The 21,538-nt window shown below is 53.4% G+C and overlaps 1 protein-coding gene across 1 annotated transcript in view; it reads left to right on the forward strand.

Moving 5' to 3' along the window:
* LOC140471350 (integrin alpha-5-like) overlaps window positions 1-21,538 on the forward strand; it is a 276,546-nt gene that overhangs the window by 159,997 nt on the left and 95,011 nt on the right. The window contains 2 exon segments of the mRNA XM_072567381.1: window positions 666-871; window positions 5,288-5,482. Coding sequence (XP_072423482.1) covers window positions 666-871; window positions 5,288-5,482 — 401 coding nt within the window.

The raw sequence follows: 21,538 nt of genomic DNA on the forward strand, positions 1-21,538 counted from the left end.
TATGGGACAATTCAGCATGGCCAATCCACTCTAACCTGCACATCCCTGGGTACTATGGGACAATTCAGCATGGCCAATCCACCCTAACCTGTACATCCCTGGGTACTATGGGACAATTTAGCATGGCCAATCCACCCTAACATACACATCCCTGGACACTATGGGACAATTTAGCATGGCCAATCCACCCTAACCTGCACATCCCTGGGCACTATGGGACAATTTAGCATGGCCAATCCGCCCTAACCCGCACATCCCTGGGCACTATGGGACAATTTAGCATGGCCAATCCACCCTAACCTACACATCTTTGGACTGTGGGAGGAAACCCACACAGACACGGGGAGAATGTGCAAACTCCACACAGACAGTCTCCCGAGGCTGGAATCGAACCCAGGTCCCTGGCGCCGTGAGGCAGCAGTGCTCGCCGCTGAGCCACCTGCGCCGCTTTGGGGACGGTCGTGGCAACCAATCTTGGCCTTGCTGGTGCTGTCTGAGGAAAGCATGAACCGAGTGGTCACGCTGTTCCATAAGCACTCCCCTCCCTCCACTCCCCTCGGTGTTTCTGCTGTCAGTCATTAACGGTTCCCCCTTCCCTCCCCCGCCCCCCCCGTACCTTCCCCCTCGGCCGTCTACAGGAGTTAACGCTAATGCTGCTTCCACAGGCTCGATGATGTTCTGGTCGGGGCTCCGATGTACATGGAGCGAGTGCCCGGGGGCAGGCTGCAGGAGGTTGGACGCGTCTACGTTTATTTGCAGACCGGCCTCTTGGAATACAAGGTCCATCAGAACCTGACGGGTACAGACATCTACGGTCGCTATGGGACGTCGGTGGCGGGGTTGAGAGACCTGGATCAGGACGGATTCAATGGTACGCTGCGCTGTCCTCCCAGAGCAGAGCCGGATCAAACTGGCACCGCACGAGCACTACTCCTCACGCTGCACTCAATGTACAACACCCCAGCCTTGAACCGCTGTGGGCACCTTGCCCGGCCGACTGCTAGTCATTCATGCCCGGCTTGCGCCATTGACAGGCAATTTGCCCATTTACTGTGGGCAAACTTGGTCTTGAATGAATCGAACAGACTGGGGAAAAAAAAGACCAAGACAGTCTGACAGAATATACCGAGGGTATTAAAATATAGGCAGGCAAATTCCGGAAATCCAGGCCCACACCGTAAGGAGGAGCATTGTTCAAAATAACAAGAAACAGTGACAGTACAATGGAGTAAACATCAATCTTGGATTCGAGGGATTTCTTTCTTTCGGTTTGTTTTGTTTTTGTCATTTTCACACAGAACCTTGGACCCGGAGTCGGCCATTCAGCCCCTTCGGGCCTGCTTCCCCATTCAGTGTGGTCACGGCTGATGATCCGACTCTGTTCCCACTTCCTCCCCCCATACCCTTTGACCCTTTAGGCCTATGAACTATATCCAACTCCTTCTTGGAAAATTCAAGAGGATCCCCACTCTCTGGCTGAAGACATTTCTCCTCAGCTCAGTCTAAAATGGCCTCCCCCTGTATCTCAACACTGTGACCCCCTGGTTCTGAACTCCCCCACCATTGGGAACATCCTTCTTGTGTTGACCCTATTCAGTCCTGTTCGCATTTTATAGGTTTCTATTAGATCTCCCCTCGTTCTAAAGTCCAGTGAATATAATCCTAACTGCTCCAGTCTGTCTTTATACGTCAGCCCATCTATCCCAGGAATCAGTCTGGGAAACCTTCACTGTACTCCCTCCATCACCAGAACATCCTTCCTCAGATAAGGAGACCAAAAAGAGAGTGAGAGAGATGGGAGAGCTGGTCTTTTTTGCTGACAGGCTCACACAAATGTCTCTGAGCGTGTTCCCCTCGGGCCTGGAGCTGGACCAATCCACACGCTGCCTTGTGGCTGTTTCCAAGTCCCACTCTGTATCAGAAAGTATTTGCCTCACTGATCTCCAAAGGAGTATATTCCCACATAACTCACACACACCCCCCACACATTCTGGTGAGACCTTGACATTACAGCCTTCCCCTGAAATGTCAGCTACATTGCAGTGTGCACCCTCTCACTGACCAGCTTAAAGTCCAAAAGGAAAAAAAACCGACTGCCCCTTAAAAGGTACAACAAGTCACGTTTATATGTACATACAGCTCGCCCAAGTTGTGTGAGTGTGAGAGAGAGAGTGTGTGGATGTGAGTGCTTGTGAGAGTGTCTGTATGTGTATGTGTGTGAGAGAGTGTGTGTGTGTATGTATGTGAGTGTGAGTGTGTGAGTGCGTGTGAGTGTGTGTTAGAGAGTGTATGTGACTGTGTGTATGAGATTGCATGTGTGTATATGAGTGAGTGTGTGTATGTGAGTATGAGAGTGTGTGTGTGATTGTGTATGTGAGTGTGAGAGTGTGTGTGTGACTGTGTGTGATTGTGAAAGTCAGTGTGTATGAGTGTGTGTGAGAGTGTGTGATTGTGAAAGTGAGTGTGTATAAGTGTGTGTGATTGTGAAAGTGAGAGTGTGTGAGAGTGTGTGTGTGATTGTGAAAGTGAGTGTGTATGAGTGTGTGTGAGATTGTGAAAGTGAGTGTGTGTGAGAGAGTGGGTGATTGTGAAAGTGAGTGTGTATAAGTGTGTGTGAAAGAGAGTGTATGTGTGATTGTGAAAGTGAGTGTGTATGTGTGTGTGTGAGAGCGTGTGTGATTGTGAAAGCGAGTGTGTATGACTGTGTGTGAAAGAGAGTGTGTGAGATTGTGAAAGTGAGTGTGTATGAGTGTGTGTGATTGTGAAAGTGAGTGTGTATGAGTGTGTGTGTGTGTGAGATTGTGAAAGTGAGTGTGTATGTGTGTGTGTATGTGAGTGTGAGAGTGTGTGTGAGTGTGTATATGAGTGTAAGAGAGTGCATATGTGTATATGAGTGAGTGTGTGTATGTGAGTGTGAGAGTGTGTGTGTATGTGAGTGTGAGAATGTGTGTGTATGTGTGAGACTGTGAGTGTGAGAGTGTGTGTATGTGAGTGTGACAGAGTGCATATGTGTATGAGTGAGTGTGTGTGTGTGAGAGTGTGTGTGATTGTGAAAGTGAGTGTGTATGAGTGTGTGTGAGATTGTGAAAGTGAGTGTGTATGAGTGTGTGTGTGATTGTGAAAGTCAGTGTGTATGAGTGTGTGTGAGAGTGTGTGATTGTGAAAGTGAGTGTGTATAAGTGTGTGTGATTGTGAAAGTGAGAGTGTGTGAGAGTGTGTGTGTGATTGTGAAAGTGAGTGTGTATGAGTGTGTGTGAGATTGTGAAAGTGAGTGTGTGTGAGAGAGTGGGTGATTGTGAAAGTGAGTGTGTATAAGTGTGTGTGAAAGAGAGTGTATGTGTGATTGTGAAAGTGAGTGTGTATGTGTGTGTGTGAGAGCGTGTGTGATTGTGAAAGCGAGTGTGTATGACTGTGTGTGAAAGAGAGTGTGTGAGATTGTGAAAGTGAGTGTGTATGAGTGTGTGTGATTGTGAAAGTGAGTGTGTATGAGTGTGTGTGTGTGTGTGAGATTGTGAAAGTGAGTGTGTATGTGTGTATGTGTATGTGAGTGTGAGAGTGTGTGTGAGTGTGTATATGAGTGTAAGAGAGTGCATATGTGTATATGAGTGAGTGTGTGTATGTGAGTGTGAGAGTGTGTGTGTATGTGAGTGTGAGAATGTGTGTGTATGTGTGAGACTGTGAGTGTGAGAGTGTGTGTATGTGAGTGTGACAGAGTGCATATGTGTATGAGTGAGTGTGTGTGTGTGAGAGTGTGTGTGATTGTGAAAGTGAGTGTGTATGAGTGTGTGTGAGATTGTGAAAGTGAGTGTGTATGAGTGTGTGTGAGAGTGTGTGATTGTGAAAGTGAGTGTGTGAGTGTGTGTGTGATTGTGAAAGTGAGTGTGTGTGAGCGTGTGTGAGAGAGTGTGTGTGATTGTGAAAGTGAGTGTGTATGAATGTGTGTGAGAGAGTGTGATTGTGAAAGTGAGTGTGTGTGAGAGAGTGTGTGTGATTGTGAATGTGAGTGTGTGTGTGAGAGAGAGTGTGTGTGATTGTGAAAGTGAGTGTGTGTGATTGTGAAAGTGAGTGTGTGTGAGCGTGTGTGAGAGAGTGTGTGTGATTGTGAAAGTGAGTGTGTGTGAGAGAGTGTGTGTGTGATTGTGAAAGTGAGTGTGTGTGAGTGTGTGTGAGAGAGTGTGTGATTGTGAAAGTGAGTGTGTGTGAGCATGTGTGAGAGAGTGTGTGTGTGATTGTGAAAGTGAGTGTGTATGAATGTGTGTGAGAGTGTGTGTGATTGTGAAAGTGAGTGTGTATGAGTGTGTGAGAGAGTGTGTGTGTGAAAGTGCGTGTGTGTGATTGTGAAAGTGAGTGTGTGAGCGTGTGTGAGAGTGTGTGTGTGATTGTGAAAGTGAGTGTGTATGAATGTGTGTGAGAGTGTGTGTGTGATTGTGAAAGTGAGTGTGTGAGAGAGTGTGTGTGTGATTGTGAAAGTGAGTGTGTGTGTGAGAGAGAGTGTGTGTGATTGTGAAAGTGAATGTGTGTGATTGTGAAAGTGAGTGTGTGTGAGCGTGTGTGAGAGAGTGTGTGTAATTGTGAAAGTGAGTGTGTGTGAGAGTGTGTGTGTGATTGTGAAAGTGAGTGTGTGTGAGAGAGTGTGTGTGATTGTGAAAGTCAGTGTGTGTGAGCATGTGTGAGAGAGTGTGTGTGTGATTGTGAAAGTGAGTGTGTATGATTGTGAAAGTGAGTGTGTGTGAGCGTGTGTGAGAGAGTGTGTGTGATTGTGTAAGTGAGTGTGTGTGAGAGAGTGTGTGTGTGATTGTGAAAGTGAGTGTGTGTGAGAGAGTGTGTGTGATTGTGAAAGTGTGTGTGTGAGCATGTGTGAGAGAGTGTGTGTGTGATTGTGAAAGTGAGTGTGTATGAATGTGTGTGAGAGTGTGTGTGATTGTGAAAGTGAGTGTGTATGAGTGTGTGAGAGAGTGTGTGTGTGAAAGTGAGTGTGTGTGATTGTGAAAGTGAGTGTGTGTGAGCGTGTGTGAGAGTGTGTGTGTGATTGTGAAAGTGAGTGTGTATGAATGTGTGTGAGAGTGTGTGTGTGATTGTGAAAGTGAGTGTGTGAGAGAGTGTGTGTGTGATTGTGAAAGTGAGTGTGTGTGAGTGTGTGCCTGTGTGAAAATGTATTGGTGTGTATGTGTGAGAGAGAGAGTGAGAGACGGGCAATGCCTTTGAGGGAGAGGCGAATGAGTGCAAGAAAGCACCTGGAAGCTGGTGAATGCTGGCAATGAGCTGACCACTCTTCTTGTGCCCACAGATGTGGCAGTAGGTGCCCCTTATGCTGGCGACAAGAGCCAGGGCCTGGTCTACATATACAACGGGCGGCCTGATGGCCTCAACAGTACCCCATCCCAAATCCTGGTGGGCATGTGGGCCAGTGCCACCAGTGTGCCAGCCAGTTTTGGATTTTCCGCGCGGGGAGCGATGGACCTCGATATGAATGGGTACCCAGGTAAGAAGTGTGCTCGGCAGCGTGGAGGGAATGAGTCTTGGGAATTCTTTCCCACCGAGGGCTGAAGGGGCTGGGTCAGTGAGGAGATTCAAGGCTGGGACAGAGGGATCTTTAATCAGGAAGGGGAATGGAGGGGTGATGGGGAAAAGGCAGGAGAGTGGGAGTTGAAGCTTATTAGGTCAGACACAATCCAGGCTGGGCTGCAGTATTTCTGCAACAAAGTGAGCTGTATGGACAGGCACCAGGGGAAGGCTGGTCAGGCAGGAGCAATGGTTTCAGCACACTACCCTGTCATCTGGGGGGAGGGAAGCAGGCGGACTGTGAGATAGCAGATCAGCGGGTCCGTCCATGGGTTATCACACTGTCCTTTCACACTGAGGGACTGGGTGGGACAGTGGGTTATCACACTGTCCTTTCACACTGAGGGACTGGGTGGGACAGTGGGTTATCACACTGTCCTTTCACACTGAGGGACTGGGTGGGACAGTGGATTATCACACTGTCGTTTCACACTGAGGGACTGGGTGGGACAGTGGGTTATCACACTGTCCTTTCACACTGAGGGACTGGGTGGGACAGTGGGTTATCAGACTGTCCTTATACACTGAGGGACTGGGTGGGACAGTGGGTTATCACACTGTCCTTTCACACTGAGGGACTGGGTGGGACAGTGGGTTATCGGACTGTCCTTTCACACTGAGGGACTGGGTGGGACAGTGGGTTATCACACTGTCCTTTCACAGTGAGGGACTGGGTGGGACAGTGGGTTATCGGACTGTCCTTTCACACTGAGGGACTGGGTGGGACAGTGGGTTTTCACACTGTCCTTTCACACTGAGGGACTGGGTGGGACAGTGGGTTATCGCACTGTCCTTTCACACTGAGGGACTGGGTGGGACAGTGGGTTATCGGACTGTCCTTTCACACTGAGGGACTGGGTGGGACAGTGGGTTATCACACTGTCCTTTCACACTGAGGCACTGGGTGGGACAGTGGGTTATCGCACTGTCCTTTCACACTGAGGGACTGGGTGGGACAGTGGGTTATCACACTGTCCTTTCGCACTGAGGGACTGGGTGGGACAGTGGGTTATCGTACTGTCCTTTCACACTGAGGGACTGGGTGGGACAGTGGGTTATCGTACTGTCCTTTCACACTGAGGGACTGGGTGGGACAGTGGGTTATCATACTGTCCTTTCACACTGAGGGACTGGGTGGGACAGTGGGTTATCGGACTGTCCTTTCTCACTGAGGGACTGGGTGGGACAGTGGGTTATCGTACTGTCCTTTCACACTGAGGGACTGGGTGGGACAGTGGGTTATCGGACTGTCCTTTCACACTGAGGGACTGGGTGGGACAGTGGGTTATCACACTGTCCTTTCACACTGAGGGACTGGGTGGGACAGTGGGTTATCACACTGTCCTTTCGCACTGAGGGACTGGGTGGGACAGTGGGTTATCACACTGTCCTTTCACACTGAGGGACTGGGTGGGACAGTGGGTTATCACACTGTCCTTTCGCAGTGAGGGACTGGGTGGGACAGTGGGTTATCACACTGTCCTTTCGCACTGAGGGACTGGGTGGGACAGTGGGTTATCACACTGTCCTTTCACACTGAGGGACTGGGTGGGACAGTGGATTATCACACTGTCCATTTACACTGAGGGACTGGGTGGGACAGTGGGTTATCGCACTGTCCTTTCACACTGAGGGACTGGGTGGGACAGTGGATTATCACACTGTCCTTTCACACTGAGGGACTGGGTGGGACAGTGGGTTATCGCACTGTCCTTTCACACTGAGGGACTGGGTGGGACAGTGGGTTATCGGACTGTCCTTTCACACTGAGGGACTGGGTGGGACAGTGGGTTATCACACTGTCCTTTCACACTGAGGGACTGGGTGGGACAGTGGGTTATCACACTGTCCTTTCACACTGAGGGACTGGGTGGGACAGTGGGTTATCGGACTGTCCTTTCACACTGAGGGACTGGGTGGGACAGTGGGTTATCACACTGTCCTTTCACACTGAGGGACTGGGTTGGACAGTGGGTTATCGGACTGTCCTTTCGCACTGAGGGACTGGGTGGGACACTGGGTTATCGCACTGTCCTTTCACACTTAGGGACTGGGTGGGACAGTGGGTTATCACACTGTCCTTTCACACTGAGGGACTGGGTGGGACAGTGGGTTATCACACTGTCCTTTCACAGTGAGGGACTGGGTGGGACAGTGGGTTATCGCACTGTCCTTTCACACTGAGGGACTGGGTGGGACAGTGGGTTATCGGACTGTCCTTTCACACTGAGGGACTGGGTGGGACAGTGGGTTATCACACTGTCCTTTCACACTGAGGGACTGGGTGGGACAGTGGGTTATCACACTGTCCTTTCACACTGAGGGACTGGGTGGGACAGTGGGTTATCGCACTGTCCTTTCACACTGAGGGACTGGGTGGGACAGTGGGTTATCACACTGTCCTTTCACACTGAGGGACTGGGTGGGACAGTGGGTTATCACACTGTCCTTTCACACTGAGGGACTGGGTGGGACAGTGGGTTATCGGATTGTCCTTTCACACTGAGGGACTGGGTGGGACAGTGGGTTATCACACTGTCCTTTCACACTGAGGGACCGGGTGGGACAGTGGGTTATCGGACTGTCCTTTCACACTGAGGACTGGGTGGGACAGTGGGTTATCGGACTGTCCTTTCGCACTGAGGGACTGGGTGGGACACTGGGTTATCGCACTGTCCTTTCACACTTAGGGACTGGGTGGGACAGTGGGTTATCGCACTGTCCTTTCACACTGAGGGACTGGGTGGTACAGTGGGTTATCACACTGTCCTTTCACACTGAGGGACTGGGTGGGACAGTGGGTTATCACACTGTCCTTTCACAGTGAGGGACTGGGTGGGACAGTGGGTTATCGCACTGTCCTTTCACACTGAGGGACTGGGTGGGACAGTGGGTTATCGGACTGTCCTTTCACACTGAGGGACTGGGTGGGACAGTGGGTTATCGCACTGTCCTTTCGCACTGAGGGACTGGGTGGGACAGTGGGTTATCGGACTGTCCTTTCACACTGAGGGACTGGGTGGGACAGTGGGTTATCGCACTGTCCTTTCACACTGAGGGACTGGGTGGGACAGTGGGTTATCACACTGTCCTTTCACACTGAGGGACTGGGTGGGACAGTGGGTTATCGGACTGTCCTTTCACACTGAGGGACTGGGTTGGACAGTGGGTTATCGGACTGTCCTTTCACACTGAGGGACTGGGTGGGACAGTGAGTTATCGGACTGTCCTTTCACACTGAGGGACTGGGTGGTACAGTGGGTTATCACACTGTCCTTTCACACTGAGGGACGAGGTGGGACAGTGGGTTATCACACTGTCCTTTCACACTGAGGGACTGGGTGGGACAGTGGGTTATCGCACTGTCCTTTCGCACTGAGGGACTGGGTGGGACAGTGGGTTATCGGACTGTCCTTTCACACTGAGGGACTGGGTGGGACAGTGGGTTATCGCACTGTCCTTTCACACTGAGGGACTGGGTGGGACAGTGGGTTATCACACTGTCCTTTCTCACTGAGGGACTGGGTGGGACAGTGGGTTATCACACTGTCCTTTCACACTGAGGGACTGGGTGGGACAGTGGGTTATCGCACTGTCCTTTCACACTGAGGGACTGGGTGGGACAGTGGGTTATCGCACTGTCCTTTCACACTGAGGGACTGGGTGGGACAGTGGGTTATCGCACTGTCCTTTCACACTGAGGGACTGGGTGGGACAGTGGGTTATCGGACCGTCCTTTCACACTGAGGGACTGGGTGGGACAGTGGGTTATCACACTGTCCTTTCGCACTGAGGGACTGGATGGGACAGTGGGTTATCACACTGTCCTTTCACACTGAGGGACTGGGTGGGACAATGGGTTATCGCACTGTCCTTTCACACTGAGGGACTGGGTGGGACAGTGGGTTATCACACTGTCCTTTCACACTGAGGGACTGGGTGGGACAGTGGGTTATCGGACTGTCCTTTCACACTGAGGGACTGGGTGGGACAGTGGGTTATCGCACTGTCCTTTCGCACTGAGGGACTGGGTGGGACAGTGGGTTATCGGACTGTCCTTTCACACTGAGGGACTGGGTGGGACAGTGGGTTATCGCACTGTCCTTTCACACTGAGGGACTGGGTGGGACAGTGGGTTATCACACTGTCCTTTCACACTGAGGGACTGGGTGGGACAGTGGGTTATCGGACTGTCCTTTCACACTGAGGGACTGGGTTGGACAGTGGGTTATCGGACTGTCCTTTCACACTGAGGGACTGGGTGGGACAGTGAGTTATCGGACTGTCCTTTCACACTGAGGGACTGGGTGGTACTGTGGGTTATCACACTGTCCTTTCACACTGAGGGACGAGGTGGGACAGTGGGTTATCACACTGTCCTTTCACACTGAGGGACTGGGTGGGACAGTGGGTTATCGCACTGTCCTTTCGCACTGAGGGACTGGGTGGGACAGTGGGTTATCGGACTGTCCTTTCACACTGAGGGACTGGGTGGGACAGTGGGTTATCGCACTGTCCTTTCACACTGAGGGACTGGGTGGGACAGTGGGTTATCACACTGTCCTTTCTCACTGAGGGACTGGGTGGGACAGTCGGTTATCACACTGTCCTTTCACACTGAGGGACTGGGTGGGACAGTGGGTTATCGCACTGTCCTTTCACACTGAGGGACTGGGTGGGACAGTGGGTTATCGCACTGTCCTTTCACACTGAGGGACTGGGTGGGACAGTGGGTTATCGCACTGACCTTTCACACTGAGGGACTGGGTGGGACAGTGGGTTTTCACACTGTCCTTTCACACTGAGGGACTGGGTGGGACAGTGGGTTATCACCCTGTCCTTTCACAGTGAGGGACTGGGTGGGACAGTGGGTTTTCACACTGTCCTTTCACACTGAGGGACTGGGTGGGACAGTGGGTTATCGGACTGTCCTTTCACACTGAGGGACTGGGTGGGACAGTGGGTTATCACACTGTCCTTTCACACTGAGGGACTGGGTGGGACAGTGGGTTATCACACTGTCCTTTCGCACTGAGGGACTGGGTGGGACAGTGGGTTATCACACTGTCCTTTCACACTGAGGGACTGGGTGGGACAGTGGGTTATCACACTGTCCTTTCGCCGTGAGGGACTGGGTGGGACAGTGGGTTATCACACTGTCCTTTCGCACTGAGGGACTGGGTGGGACAGTGGGTTATCGGACTGTCCTTTCACACTGAGGGACTGGGTGGGACAGTGGATTATCACACTGTCCATTCACACTGAGGGACTGGGTGGGACAGTGGATTATCACACTGTCCTTTCACACTGAGGGACTGGGTGGGACAGTGGGTTATCGCACTGTCCTTTCACACTGAGGGACTGGGTGGGACAGTGGGTTATCGGACTGTCCTTTCACACTGAGGGACTGGGTGGGACAGTGGGTTATCACACTGTCCTTTCACACTGAGGGACTGGGTGGGACAGTGGGTTATCACACTGTCCTTTCACACTGAGGGACTGGGTGGGACAGTGGGTTATCGGACTGTCCTTTCACACTGAGGGACTGGGTGGGACAGTGGGTTATCACACTGTCCTTTCACACTGAGGGACTGGGTTGGACAGTGGGTTATCGGACTGTCCTTTCGCACTGAGGGACTGGGTGGGACACTGGGTTATCGCACTGTCCTTTCACACTTAGGGACTGGGTGGGACAGTGGGTTATCACACTGTCCTTTCACACTGAGGGACTGGGTGGGACAGTGGGTTATCACACTGTCCTTTCACAGTGAGGGACTGGGTGGGACAGTGGGTTATCGCACTGTCCTTTCACACTGAGGGACTGGGTGGGACAGTGGGTTATCGCACTGTCCTTTCACACTGAGGGACTGGGTGGGACAGTGGGTTATCACACTGTCCTTTCACACTGAGGGACTGGGTGGGACAGTGGGTTATCACACTGTCCTTTCACACTGAGGGACTGGGTGGGACAGTGGGTTATCGCACTGTCCTTTGACACTGAGGGACTGGGTGGGACAGTGGGTTATCACACTGTCCTTTCACACTGAGGGACTGGGTGGGACAGTGGGTTATCACACTGTCCTTTCACACTGAGGGACTGGGTGGGACAGTGGGTTATCGGATTGTCCTTTCACACTGAGGGACTGGGTGGGACAATGGGTTATCACACTGTCCTTTCACACTGAGGGACCGGGTGGGACAGTGGGTTATCGGACTGTCCTTTCACACTGAGGACTGGGTGGGACAGTGGGTTATCACACTGTCCTTTCACACTGAGGGACTGGGTGGGACAGTGGGTTATCGCACTGTCCTTTCGCAGTGAGGGACTGGGTGGGACAGTGGGTTATCACACTGTCCTTTCGCACTGAGGGACTGGGTGGGACAGTGGGTTATCACACTGTCCTTTCACACTGAGGGACTGGGTGGGACAGTGGATTATCACACTGTCCATTTACACTGAGGGACTGGGTGGGACAGTGGGTTATCGCACTGTCCTTTCACACTGAGGGACTGGGTGGGACAGTGGATTATCACACTGTCCTTTCACACTGAGGGACTGGGTGGGACAGAGGGTTATCGCACTGTCCTTTCACACTGAGGGACTGGGTGGGACAGTGGGTTATCGGACTGTCCTTTCACACTGAGGGACTGGGTGGGACAGTGGGTTATCACACTGTCCTTTCACACTGAGGGACTGGGTGGGACAGTGGGTTATCACACTGTCCTTTCACACTGAGGGACTGGGTGGGACAGTGGGTTATCGGACTGTCCTTTCACACTGAGGGACTGGGTGGGACAGTGGGTTATCACACTGTCCTTTCACACTGAGGGACTGGGTTGGACAGTGGGTTATCGGACTGTCCTTTCGCACTGAGGGACTGGGTGGGACACTGGGTTATCGCACTGTCCTTTCACACTTAGGGACTGGGTGGGACAGTGGGTTATCACACTGTCCTTTCACACTGAGGGACTGGGTGGGACAGTGGGTTATCACACTGTCCTTTCACAGTGAGGGACTGGGTGGGACAGTGGGTTATCGCACTGTCCTTTCACACTGAGGGACTGGGTGGGACAGTGGGTTATCGGACTGTCCTTTCACACTGAGGGACTGGGTGGGACAGTGGGTTATCACACTGTCCTTTCACACTGAGGGACTGGGTGGGACAGTGGGTTATCACACTGTCCTTTCACACTGAGGGACTGGGTGGGACAGTGGGTTATCGCACTGTCCTTTCACACTGAGGGACTGGGTGGGACAGTGGGTTATCACACTGTCCTTTCACACTGAGGGACTGGGTGGGACAGTGGGTTATCACACTGTCCTTTCACACTGAGGGACTGGGTGGGACAGTGGGTTATCGGATTGTCCTTTCACACTGAGGGACTGGGTGGGACAGTGGGTTATCACACTGTCCTTTCACACTGAGGGACCGGGTGGGACAGTGGGTTATCGGACTGTCCTTTCACACTGAGGACTGGGTGGGACAGTGGGTTATCGGACTGTCCTTTCGCACTGAGGGACTGGGTGGGACACTGGGTTATCGCACTGTCCTTTCACACTTAGGGACTGGGTGGGACAGTGGGTTATCGCACTGTCCTTTCACACTGAGGGACTGGGTGGTACAGTGGGTTATCACACTGTCCTTTCACACTGAGGGACTGGGTGGGACAGTGGGTTATCACACTGTCCTTTCACAGTGAGGGACTGGGTGGGACAGTGGGTTATCGCACTGTCCTTTCACACTGAGGGACTGGGTGGGACAGTGGGTTATCGGACTGTCCTTTCACACTGAGGGACTGGGTGGGACAGTGGGTTATCGCACTGTCCTTTCGCACTGAGGGACTGGGTGGGACAGTGGGTTATCGGACTGTCCTTTCACACTGAGGGACTGGGTGGGACAGTGGGTTATCGCACTGTCCTTTCACACTGAGGGACTGGGTGGGACAGTGGGTTATCACACTGTCCTTTCACACTGAGGGACTGGGTGGGACAGTGGGTTATCGGACTGTCCTTTCACACTGAGGGACTGGGTTGGACAGTGGGTTATCGGACTGTCCTTTCACACTGAGGGACTGGGTGGGACAGTGAGTTATCGGACTGTCCTTTCACACTGAGGGACTGGGTGGTACAGTGGGTTATCACACTGTCCTTTCACACTGAGGGACGAGGTGGGACAGTGGGTTATCACACTGTCCTTTCACACTGAGGGACTGGGTGGGACAGTGGGTTATCGCACTGTCCTTTCGCACTGAGGGACTGGGTGGGACAGTGGGTTATCGGACTGTCCTTTCACACTGAGGGACTGGGTGGGACAGTGGGTTATCGCACTGTCCTTTCACACTGAGGGACTGGGTGGGACAGTGGGTTATCACACTGTCCTTTCTCACTGAGGGACTGGGTGGGACAGTGGGTTATCACACTGTCCTTTCACACTGAGGGACTGGGTGGGACAGTGGGTTATCGCACTGTCCTTTCACACTGAGGGACTGGGTGGGACAGTGGGTTATCGCACTGTCCTTTCACACTGAGGGACTGGGTGGGACAGTGGGTTATCGCACTGTCCTTTCACACTGAGGGACTGGGTGGGACAGTGGGTTATCGGACCGTCCTTTCACACTGAGGGACTGGGTGGGACAGTGGGTTATCACACTGTCCTTTCGCACTGAGGGACTGGATGGGACAGTGGGTTATCACACTGTCCTTTCACACTGAGGGACTGGGTGGGACAATGGGTTATCGCACTGTCCTTTCACACTGAGGGACTGGGTGGGACAGTGGGTTATCACACTGTCCTTTCACACTGAGGGACTGGGTGGGACAGTGGGTTATCGGACTGTCCTTTCACACTGAGGGACTGGGTGGGACAGTGGGTTATCGCACTGTCCTTTCGCACTGAGGGACTGGGTGGGACAGTGGGTTATCGGACTGTCCTTTCACACTGAGGGACTGGGTGGGACAGTGGGTTATCGCACTGTCCTTTCACACTGAGGGACTGGGTGGGACAGTGGGTTATCACACTGTCCTTTCACACTGAGGGACTGGGTGGGACAGTGGGTTATCGGACTGTCCTTTCACACTGAGGGACTGGGTTGGACAGTGGGTTATCGGACTGTCCTTTCACACTGAGGGACTGGGTGGGACAGTGAGTTATCGGACTGTCCTTTCACACTGAGGGACTGGGTGGTACTGTGGGTTATCACACTGTCCTTTCACACTGAGGGACGAGGTGGGACAGTGGGTTATCACACTGTCCTTTCACACTGAGGGACTGGGTGGGACAGTGGGTTATCGCACTGTCCTTTCGCACTGAGGGACTGGGTGGGACAGTGGGTTATTGGACTGTCCTTTCACACTGAGGGACTGGGTGGGACAGTGGGTTATCGCACTGTCCTTTCACACTGAGGGACTGGGTGGGACAGTGGGTTATCACACTGTCCTTTCTCACTGAGGGACTGGGTGGGACAGTCGGTTATCACACTGTCCTTTCACACTGAGGGACTGGGTGGGACAGTGGGTTATCGCACTGTCCTTTCACACTGAGGGACTGGGTGGGACAGTGGGTTATCGCACTGTCCTTTCACACTGAGGGACTGGGTGGGACAGTGGGTTATCGCACTGACCTTTCACACTGAGGGACTGGGTGGGACAGTGGGTTTTCACACTGTCCTTTCACACTGAGGGACTGGGTGGGACAGTGGGTTATCACCCTGTCCTTTCACAGTGAGGGACTGGGTGGGACAGTGGGTTTTCACACTGTCCTTTCACACTGAGGGACTGGGTGGGACAGTGGGTTATCGGACTGTCCTTTCACACTGAGGGACTGGGTGGGACAGTGGGTTATCGCACTGTCCTTTGACACTGAGGGACTGGGTGGGACAGTGGGTTATCACACTGTCCTTTCACACTGAGGGACTGGGTGGGACAGTGGGTTATCACACTGTCCTTTCACACTGAGGGACTGGGTGGGACAGTGGGTTATCGGATTGTCCTTTCACACTGAGGGACTGGGTGGGACAATGGGTTATCACACTGTCCTTTCACACTGAGGGACCGGGTGGGACAGTGGGTTATCGGACTGTCCTTTCACACTGAGGACTGGGTGGGACAGTGGGTTATCACACTGTCCTTTCGCACTGAGGGACTGGGTGGGACACTGGGTTATCGCACTGTCCTTTCACACTTAGGGACTGGGTGGGACAGTGGGTTATCGCACTGTCCTTTCACACTGAGGGACTGGGTGGGACAGTGGGTTATCACACTGTCCTTTCACACTGAGGGACTGGGTGGGACAGTGGGTTATCACACTGTCCTTTCACAGTGAGGGACTGGGTGGGACAGTGGGTTATCGCACTGTCCTTTCACACTGAGGGACTGGGTGGGACAGTGGGTTATCGGACTGTCCTTTCACACTGAGGGACTGGGTGGGACAGTGGGTTATCGCACTGTCCTTTCGCACTGAGGGACTGGGTGGGACAGTGGGTTATCGGACTGTCCTTTCACACTGAGGGACTGGGTGGGACAGTGGGTTATCGCACTGTCCTTTCACACTGAGGGACTGGGTGGGACAGTGGGTTATCACACTGTCCTTTCACACTGAGGGACTGGGTGGGACAGTGGGTTATCGGACTGTCCTTTCACACTGAGGGACTGGGTTGGACAGTGGGTTATCGGACTGTCCTTTCACACTGAGGGACTGGGTGGGACAGTGAGTTATCGGACTGTCCTTTCACACTGAGGGACTGGGTGGTACAGTGGGTTATCACACTGTCCTTTCACACTGAGGGACGAGGTGGGACAGTGGGTTATCACACTGTCCTTTCACACTGAGGGACTGGGTGGGACAGTGGGTTATCGCACTGTCCTTTCGCACTGAGGGACTGGGTGGGACAGTGGGTTATCGGACTGTCCTTTCACACTGAGGGACTGGGTGGGACAGTGGGTTATCGCACTGTCCTTTCACACTGAGGGACTGGGTGGGACAGTGGGTTATCACACTGTCCTTTCTCACTGAGGGACTGGGTGGGACAGTGGGTTATCACACTGTCCTTTCACACTGAGGGACTGGGTGGGACAGTGGGTTATCGCACTGTCCTTTCACACTGAGGGACTGGGTGGGACAGTGGGTTATCGCACTGTCCTTTCACACTGAGGGACTGGGTGGGACAGTGGGTTATCGCACTGACCTTTCACACTGAGGGACTGGGTGGTACAGTGGGTTATCACACTGTCCTTTCACACTGAGGGACTGGGTGGGACAGTGGGTTATCACACTGTCCTTTCACACTGAGGGACTGGGTGGGACAGTGGGTTATCGCACTGTCCTTTCACACTGAGGGACTGGGTGGGACAGTGGCTTATCGCACTGTCCTTTCACACTGCGGGACTGGGTGGGACAGTGGGTTATCACACTGTCCTTTCACACTGAGGGACTGGGTGGGACAGTGGGTTATCGGACTGTCCTTTCACACTGAGGGACTGGGTGGGACAGTGGGTTATCGCACTGTCCTTTCACACTGAGGGACTGGGTGGGACAGTGGGTTATCGGACCGTCCTTTCACACTGAGGGACTGGGTGGGACAGTGGGTTATCACACTGTCCTTTCGCACTGAGGGACTGGATGGGACAGTGGGTTATCACACTGTCCTTTCACACTGAGGGACTGGGTGGGACAATGGGTTATCGCACTGTCCTTTCACACTGAGGGACTGGGTGGGACAGTGGGTTATCACACTGTCCTTTCACACTGAGGGACTGGGTGGGACAGTGGGTTATCGGACTGTCCTTTCACACTGAGGGACTGGGTGGGACAGTGGGTTATCGCACTGTCCTTTCGCACTGAGGGACTGGGTGGGACAGTGGGTTATCGGACTGTCCTTTCACACTGAGGGACTGGGTGGGACAGTGGGTTATCGCACTGTCCTTTCACACTGAGGGACTGGGTGGGACAGTGGGTTATCACACTGTCCTTTCACACTGAGGGACTGGGTGGGACAGTGGGTTATCGGACTGTCCTTTCACACTGAGGGACTGGGTTGGACAGTGGGTTATCGGACTGTCCTTTCACACTGAGGGACTGGGTGGGACAGTGAGTTATCGGACTGTCCTTTCACACTGAGGGACTGGGTGGTACTGTGGGTTATCACACTGTCCTTTCTCACTGAGGGACTGGGTGGGACAGTCGGTTATCACACTGTCCTTTCACACTGAGGGACTGGGTGGGACAGTGGGTTATCGCACTGTCCTTTCACACTGAGGGACTGGGTGGGACAGTGGGTTATCGCACTGTCCTTTCACACTGAGGGACTGGGTGGGACAGTGGGTTATCGCACTGACCTTTCACACTGAGGGACTGGGTGGTACAGTGGGTTATCACACTGTCCATTCACACTGAGGGACGGGGTGGGACAGTGGGTTATCACACTGTCCTTTCTCACTGAGGGACTGGGTGGGACAGTGGGTTATCACACTGTCCTTTCACACTGAGGGACTGGGTGGGACAGTGGGTTATCGCACTGTCCTTTCACACTGAGGGACTGGGTGGGACAGTGGGTTATCACACTGTCCTTTCACAATGAGGGACTGGGTGGGACAGTGGGTTATCGGACTGTCCTTTCACACTGAGGGACTGGGTGGGACAGTGGGTTATCGCACTGTCCTTTCACACTGAGGGACTGGGTGGGACAGTGGGTTATCGGACCGTCCTTTCACACTGAGGGACTGGGTGGGACAGTGGGTTATCACACTGTCCTTTCACACTGAGGGACTGGATGGGACAGTGGGTTATCACACTGTCCTTTCACACTGAGGGACTGGGTGGGACAATGGATTATCGCACTGTCCTTTCACACTGAGGGACTGGGTGGGACAGTGGGTTATCACACTGTCCTTTCACACTGAGGGACTGGGTGGGACAGTGGGTTATCGGACTGTCCTTTCACACTGAGGGACTGGGTGGGACAGTGGGTTATCGCACTGTCCTTTCACACTGAGGGACTGGGTGGGACAGTGGGTTATCGGACCGTCCTTTCACACTGAGGGACTGGGTGGGACAGTGGGTTATCACACTGTCCTTTCGCACTGAGGGACTGGATGGGACAGTGGGTTATCACAATGTCCTTTCACACTGAGGGACTGGGTGGGACAATGGGTTATCGCACTGTCCTTTCACACTGAGGGACTGGGTGGGACAGTGGGTTATCACACTGTCCTTTCACACTGAGGGACTGGGTGGGACAGTGGGTTATCGGACTGTCCTTTCACACTGAGGGACTGGGTGGGACAGTGGGTTATCACACTGTCCTTTCTCACTGAGGGACTGGGTGGGACAGTGGGTTATCACACTGTCCTTTCACAGAGAGGGACTGGGTGGGACAGTGGGTTATCACACTGTCCTTTCACACTGAGGGACTGGGTGGGACAGTGGGTTATCATACTGTCCTTTCACACTGGGGGGCTGGGTGGGACAGTGGGTTATCACACTGTCCTTTCACACTGAGGGACTGGGTGGGACAGTGGGTTATCACACTTTCCTTTCACAGTGAGGGACTGGGTGGGACAGTGGGTTATCGGACTGTCCTTTCACACTGAGGGACTGGGTGGGACAGTGGGTTATCGCACTGTCCTTTCACACTGAGGGACTGGGTGGGACAGTGGGTTATCGCACTGTCCTTTCACACTGAGGGACTGGGTGGTACAGTGGGTTATCACACTGTCCTTTCACACTGAGGGACTGGGTGGGACAGTGGGTTATCACACTGTCCTTTCTCACTGAGGGACTGGGTGGGACAGTGGGTTATCGCACTGTACTTTCACACTGAGGGACTGGATGGGACAGTGGGTTATCGGACTGTCCTTTCACACTGAGGGACTGGGTGGGACAGTGGGTTATCGCACTGTCCTTTCGCACTGAGGGACTGGGTGGGACAGTGGGTTATCGGACTGTCCTTTCACACTGAGGGACTGGGTGGGACAGTGGGTTATCGGACTGTCCTTTCACACTGAGGGACAGGGTAGGACAGTGGGTTATCACACTGTCCTTTCACACTGAGGGTCTGGGTGGGACAGTGGGTTATCACACTGTCCTTTCACACTGAGGGACTGGGTGGGACAGTGGGTTATCGGACTGTCCATTCACACTGAGGGACTGGGTGGGACAGTGGGTTATCACACTGTCCTTTCACACTGAGGGACTGGGTGGGACAGTGGGTTATCGCACTGTCCTTTCACAATGAGGGACTGGGTGGGACAGTGGGTTATCGCACTGTCCTTTCGCACTGAGGGACTGGGTGGGACAGTGGTTTATCGCACTGTCCTTTCGCACTGAGGGACTGGGTGGGACAGTGGGTTATCGCACTGTCCTTTCGCACTGACGGACTGGGTGGGACAGTGGGTTATCGCACTGTGCTTTCGCACTGAGGGACTGGGTGGGACAGTGGGTTATCGGACTGTCCTTTCACACTGAGGGATTCGGTGGGACAGTGGGTTGTCACACTGTCCTTTCACACTGAGGGACTGGGTGGGACAGTGGGTTATCACACTGTCCTTTCACACTGAGGGACTGGGTGGGACAGTGGGTTATCGCACTGTCCTTTCACAGTCAGGGACTGGGTGGGACAGTGGGTTATCGGACTGTCCTTTCGCACTGAGGGACTGGGTGGGACAGTGGGTTATCGCACTGTCCTTTCACACTGAGGGACTGGGTGGGACAGTGGGTTATCGGACTGTCCTTTCACACTGAGGGACTGGGTGGGACAGTGGGTTATCACACTGTCCTTTCACACTGAGGGACTGGGTGGGACAGTGGGTTATCGGACTGTCCTTTCACACTGAGTTACTGGGTGGTACAGTGGGTTATCGCACTGTCCTTTCACGGTGAGGGACTGGGTGGGACAGTGGGTTATCGCACTGTCCTTTCGCACTGAGGGACTGGGTGGGACAGTTGGTTATCGGACTGTCCTTTCACACTGAGGGACTGGGTGGGACAGTGGGTTATCGGACTGTCCTTTCACACTGAGGGACTCGGTGGGACAGTGGGTTATCACACTGTCCTTTCACACTGAGGGACTGGGTGGGACAGTGGGTTATCACACTGTCCTTTCACACTGAGGGACTGGGTGGGACAGTGGGTTATCGCACTGTCCTTTCACAGTGAGGGACTGGGTGGGACAGTGGGTTATCGGACTGTCCTTTCGCACTGAGGGACTGGGTGGGACAGTGGGTTATCGCACTGTCCTTTCACACTGAGGGACTGGGTGGGACAGTGGGTTATCGGACTGTCCTTTCACACTGAGGGACTGGGTGGGACAGTGGGTTATCACACTGTCCTTTCACACTGAGGGACTGGGTGGGACAGTGGGTTATCGGACTGTCCTTTCACACTGAGGTACTGGGTGGGACAGTGGGTTACCGCACTGTCCTTTCACACTGAAGGACTGGGTGGTACAGCGGGTTATCGCACTGTCCTTTCACAGTGAGGGGCTGGGTGGGACAGTGGGTTATCACACTGTCCTTTCACACTGAGGGACTGGGTGGGACAGTGGGTTATCGGACTGTCCTTTCACACTGAGGTACTGGGTGGGACAGTGGGTTACCGCACTGTCCTTTCACACTGAGGGACTGGGTGGGACAGTGGGTTATCGCACTGTCCTTTCACACTGAGGGACTGGGTGGGACAGTGGGTTATCACACTGTCCTTTCACACTGAGGGACTGGGTGGGACAGTGGGTTATCACACTGTCCTTTCACACTGAGGGACTGGGTGGGACAGTGGGTTATCACACTGTCCTTTCACACTGAGGGACTGGGTGGGACAGTGGGTTATCACACTGTCCTTTCAAACTGAGGGACTGGGCGGGACAGTGGGTTATCACACTGTCCTTTCACACTGAGGGACTGGGTGGGACAGTGGGTTATCACACTGTCCTTTCGCACTGAGGGACTGGGTGGGACAGTGGGTTATCACACTGTCCTTTCACA

The sequence above is a fragment of the Chiloscyllium punctatum genome, chromosome X (assembly GCF_047496795.1).
Source record: "Chiloscyllium punctatum isolate Juve2018m chromosome X, sChiPun1.3, whole genome shotgun sequence".
Lineage (NCBI taxonomy): Eukaryota > Metazoa > Chordata > Chondrichthyes > Orectolobiformes > Hemiscylliidae > Chiloscyllium > Chiloscyllium punctatum.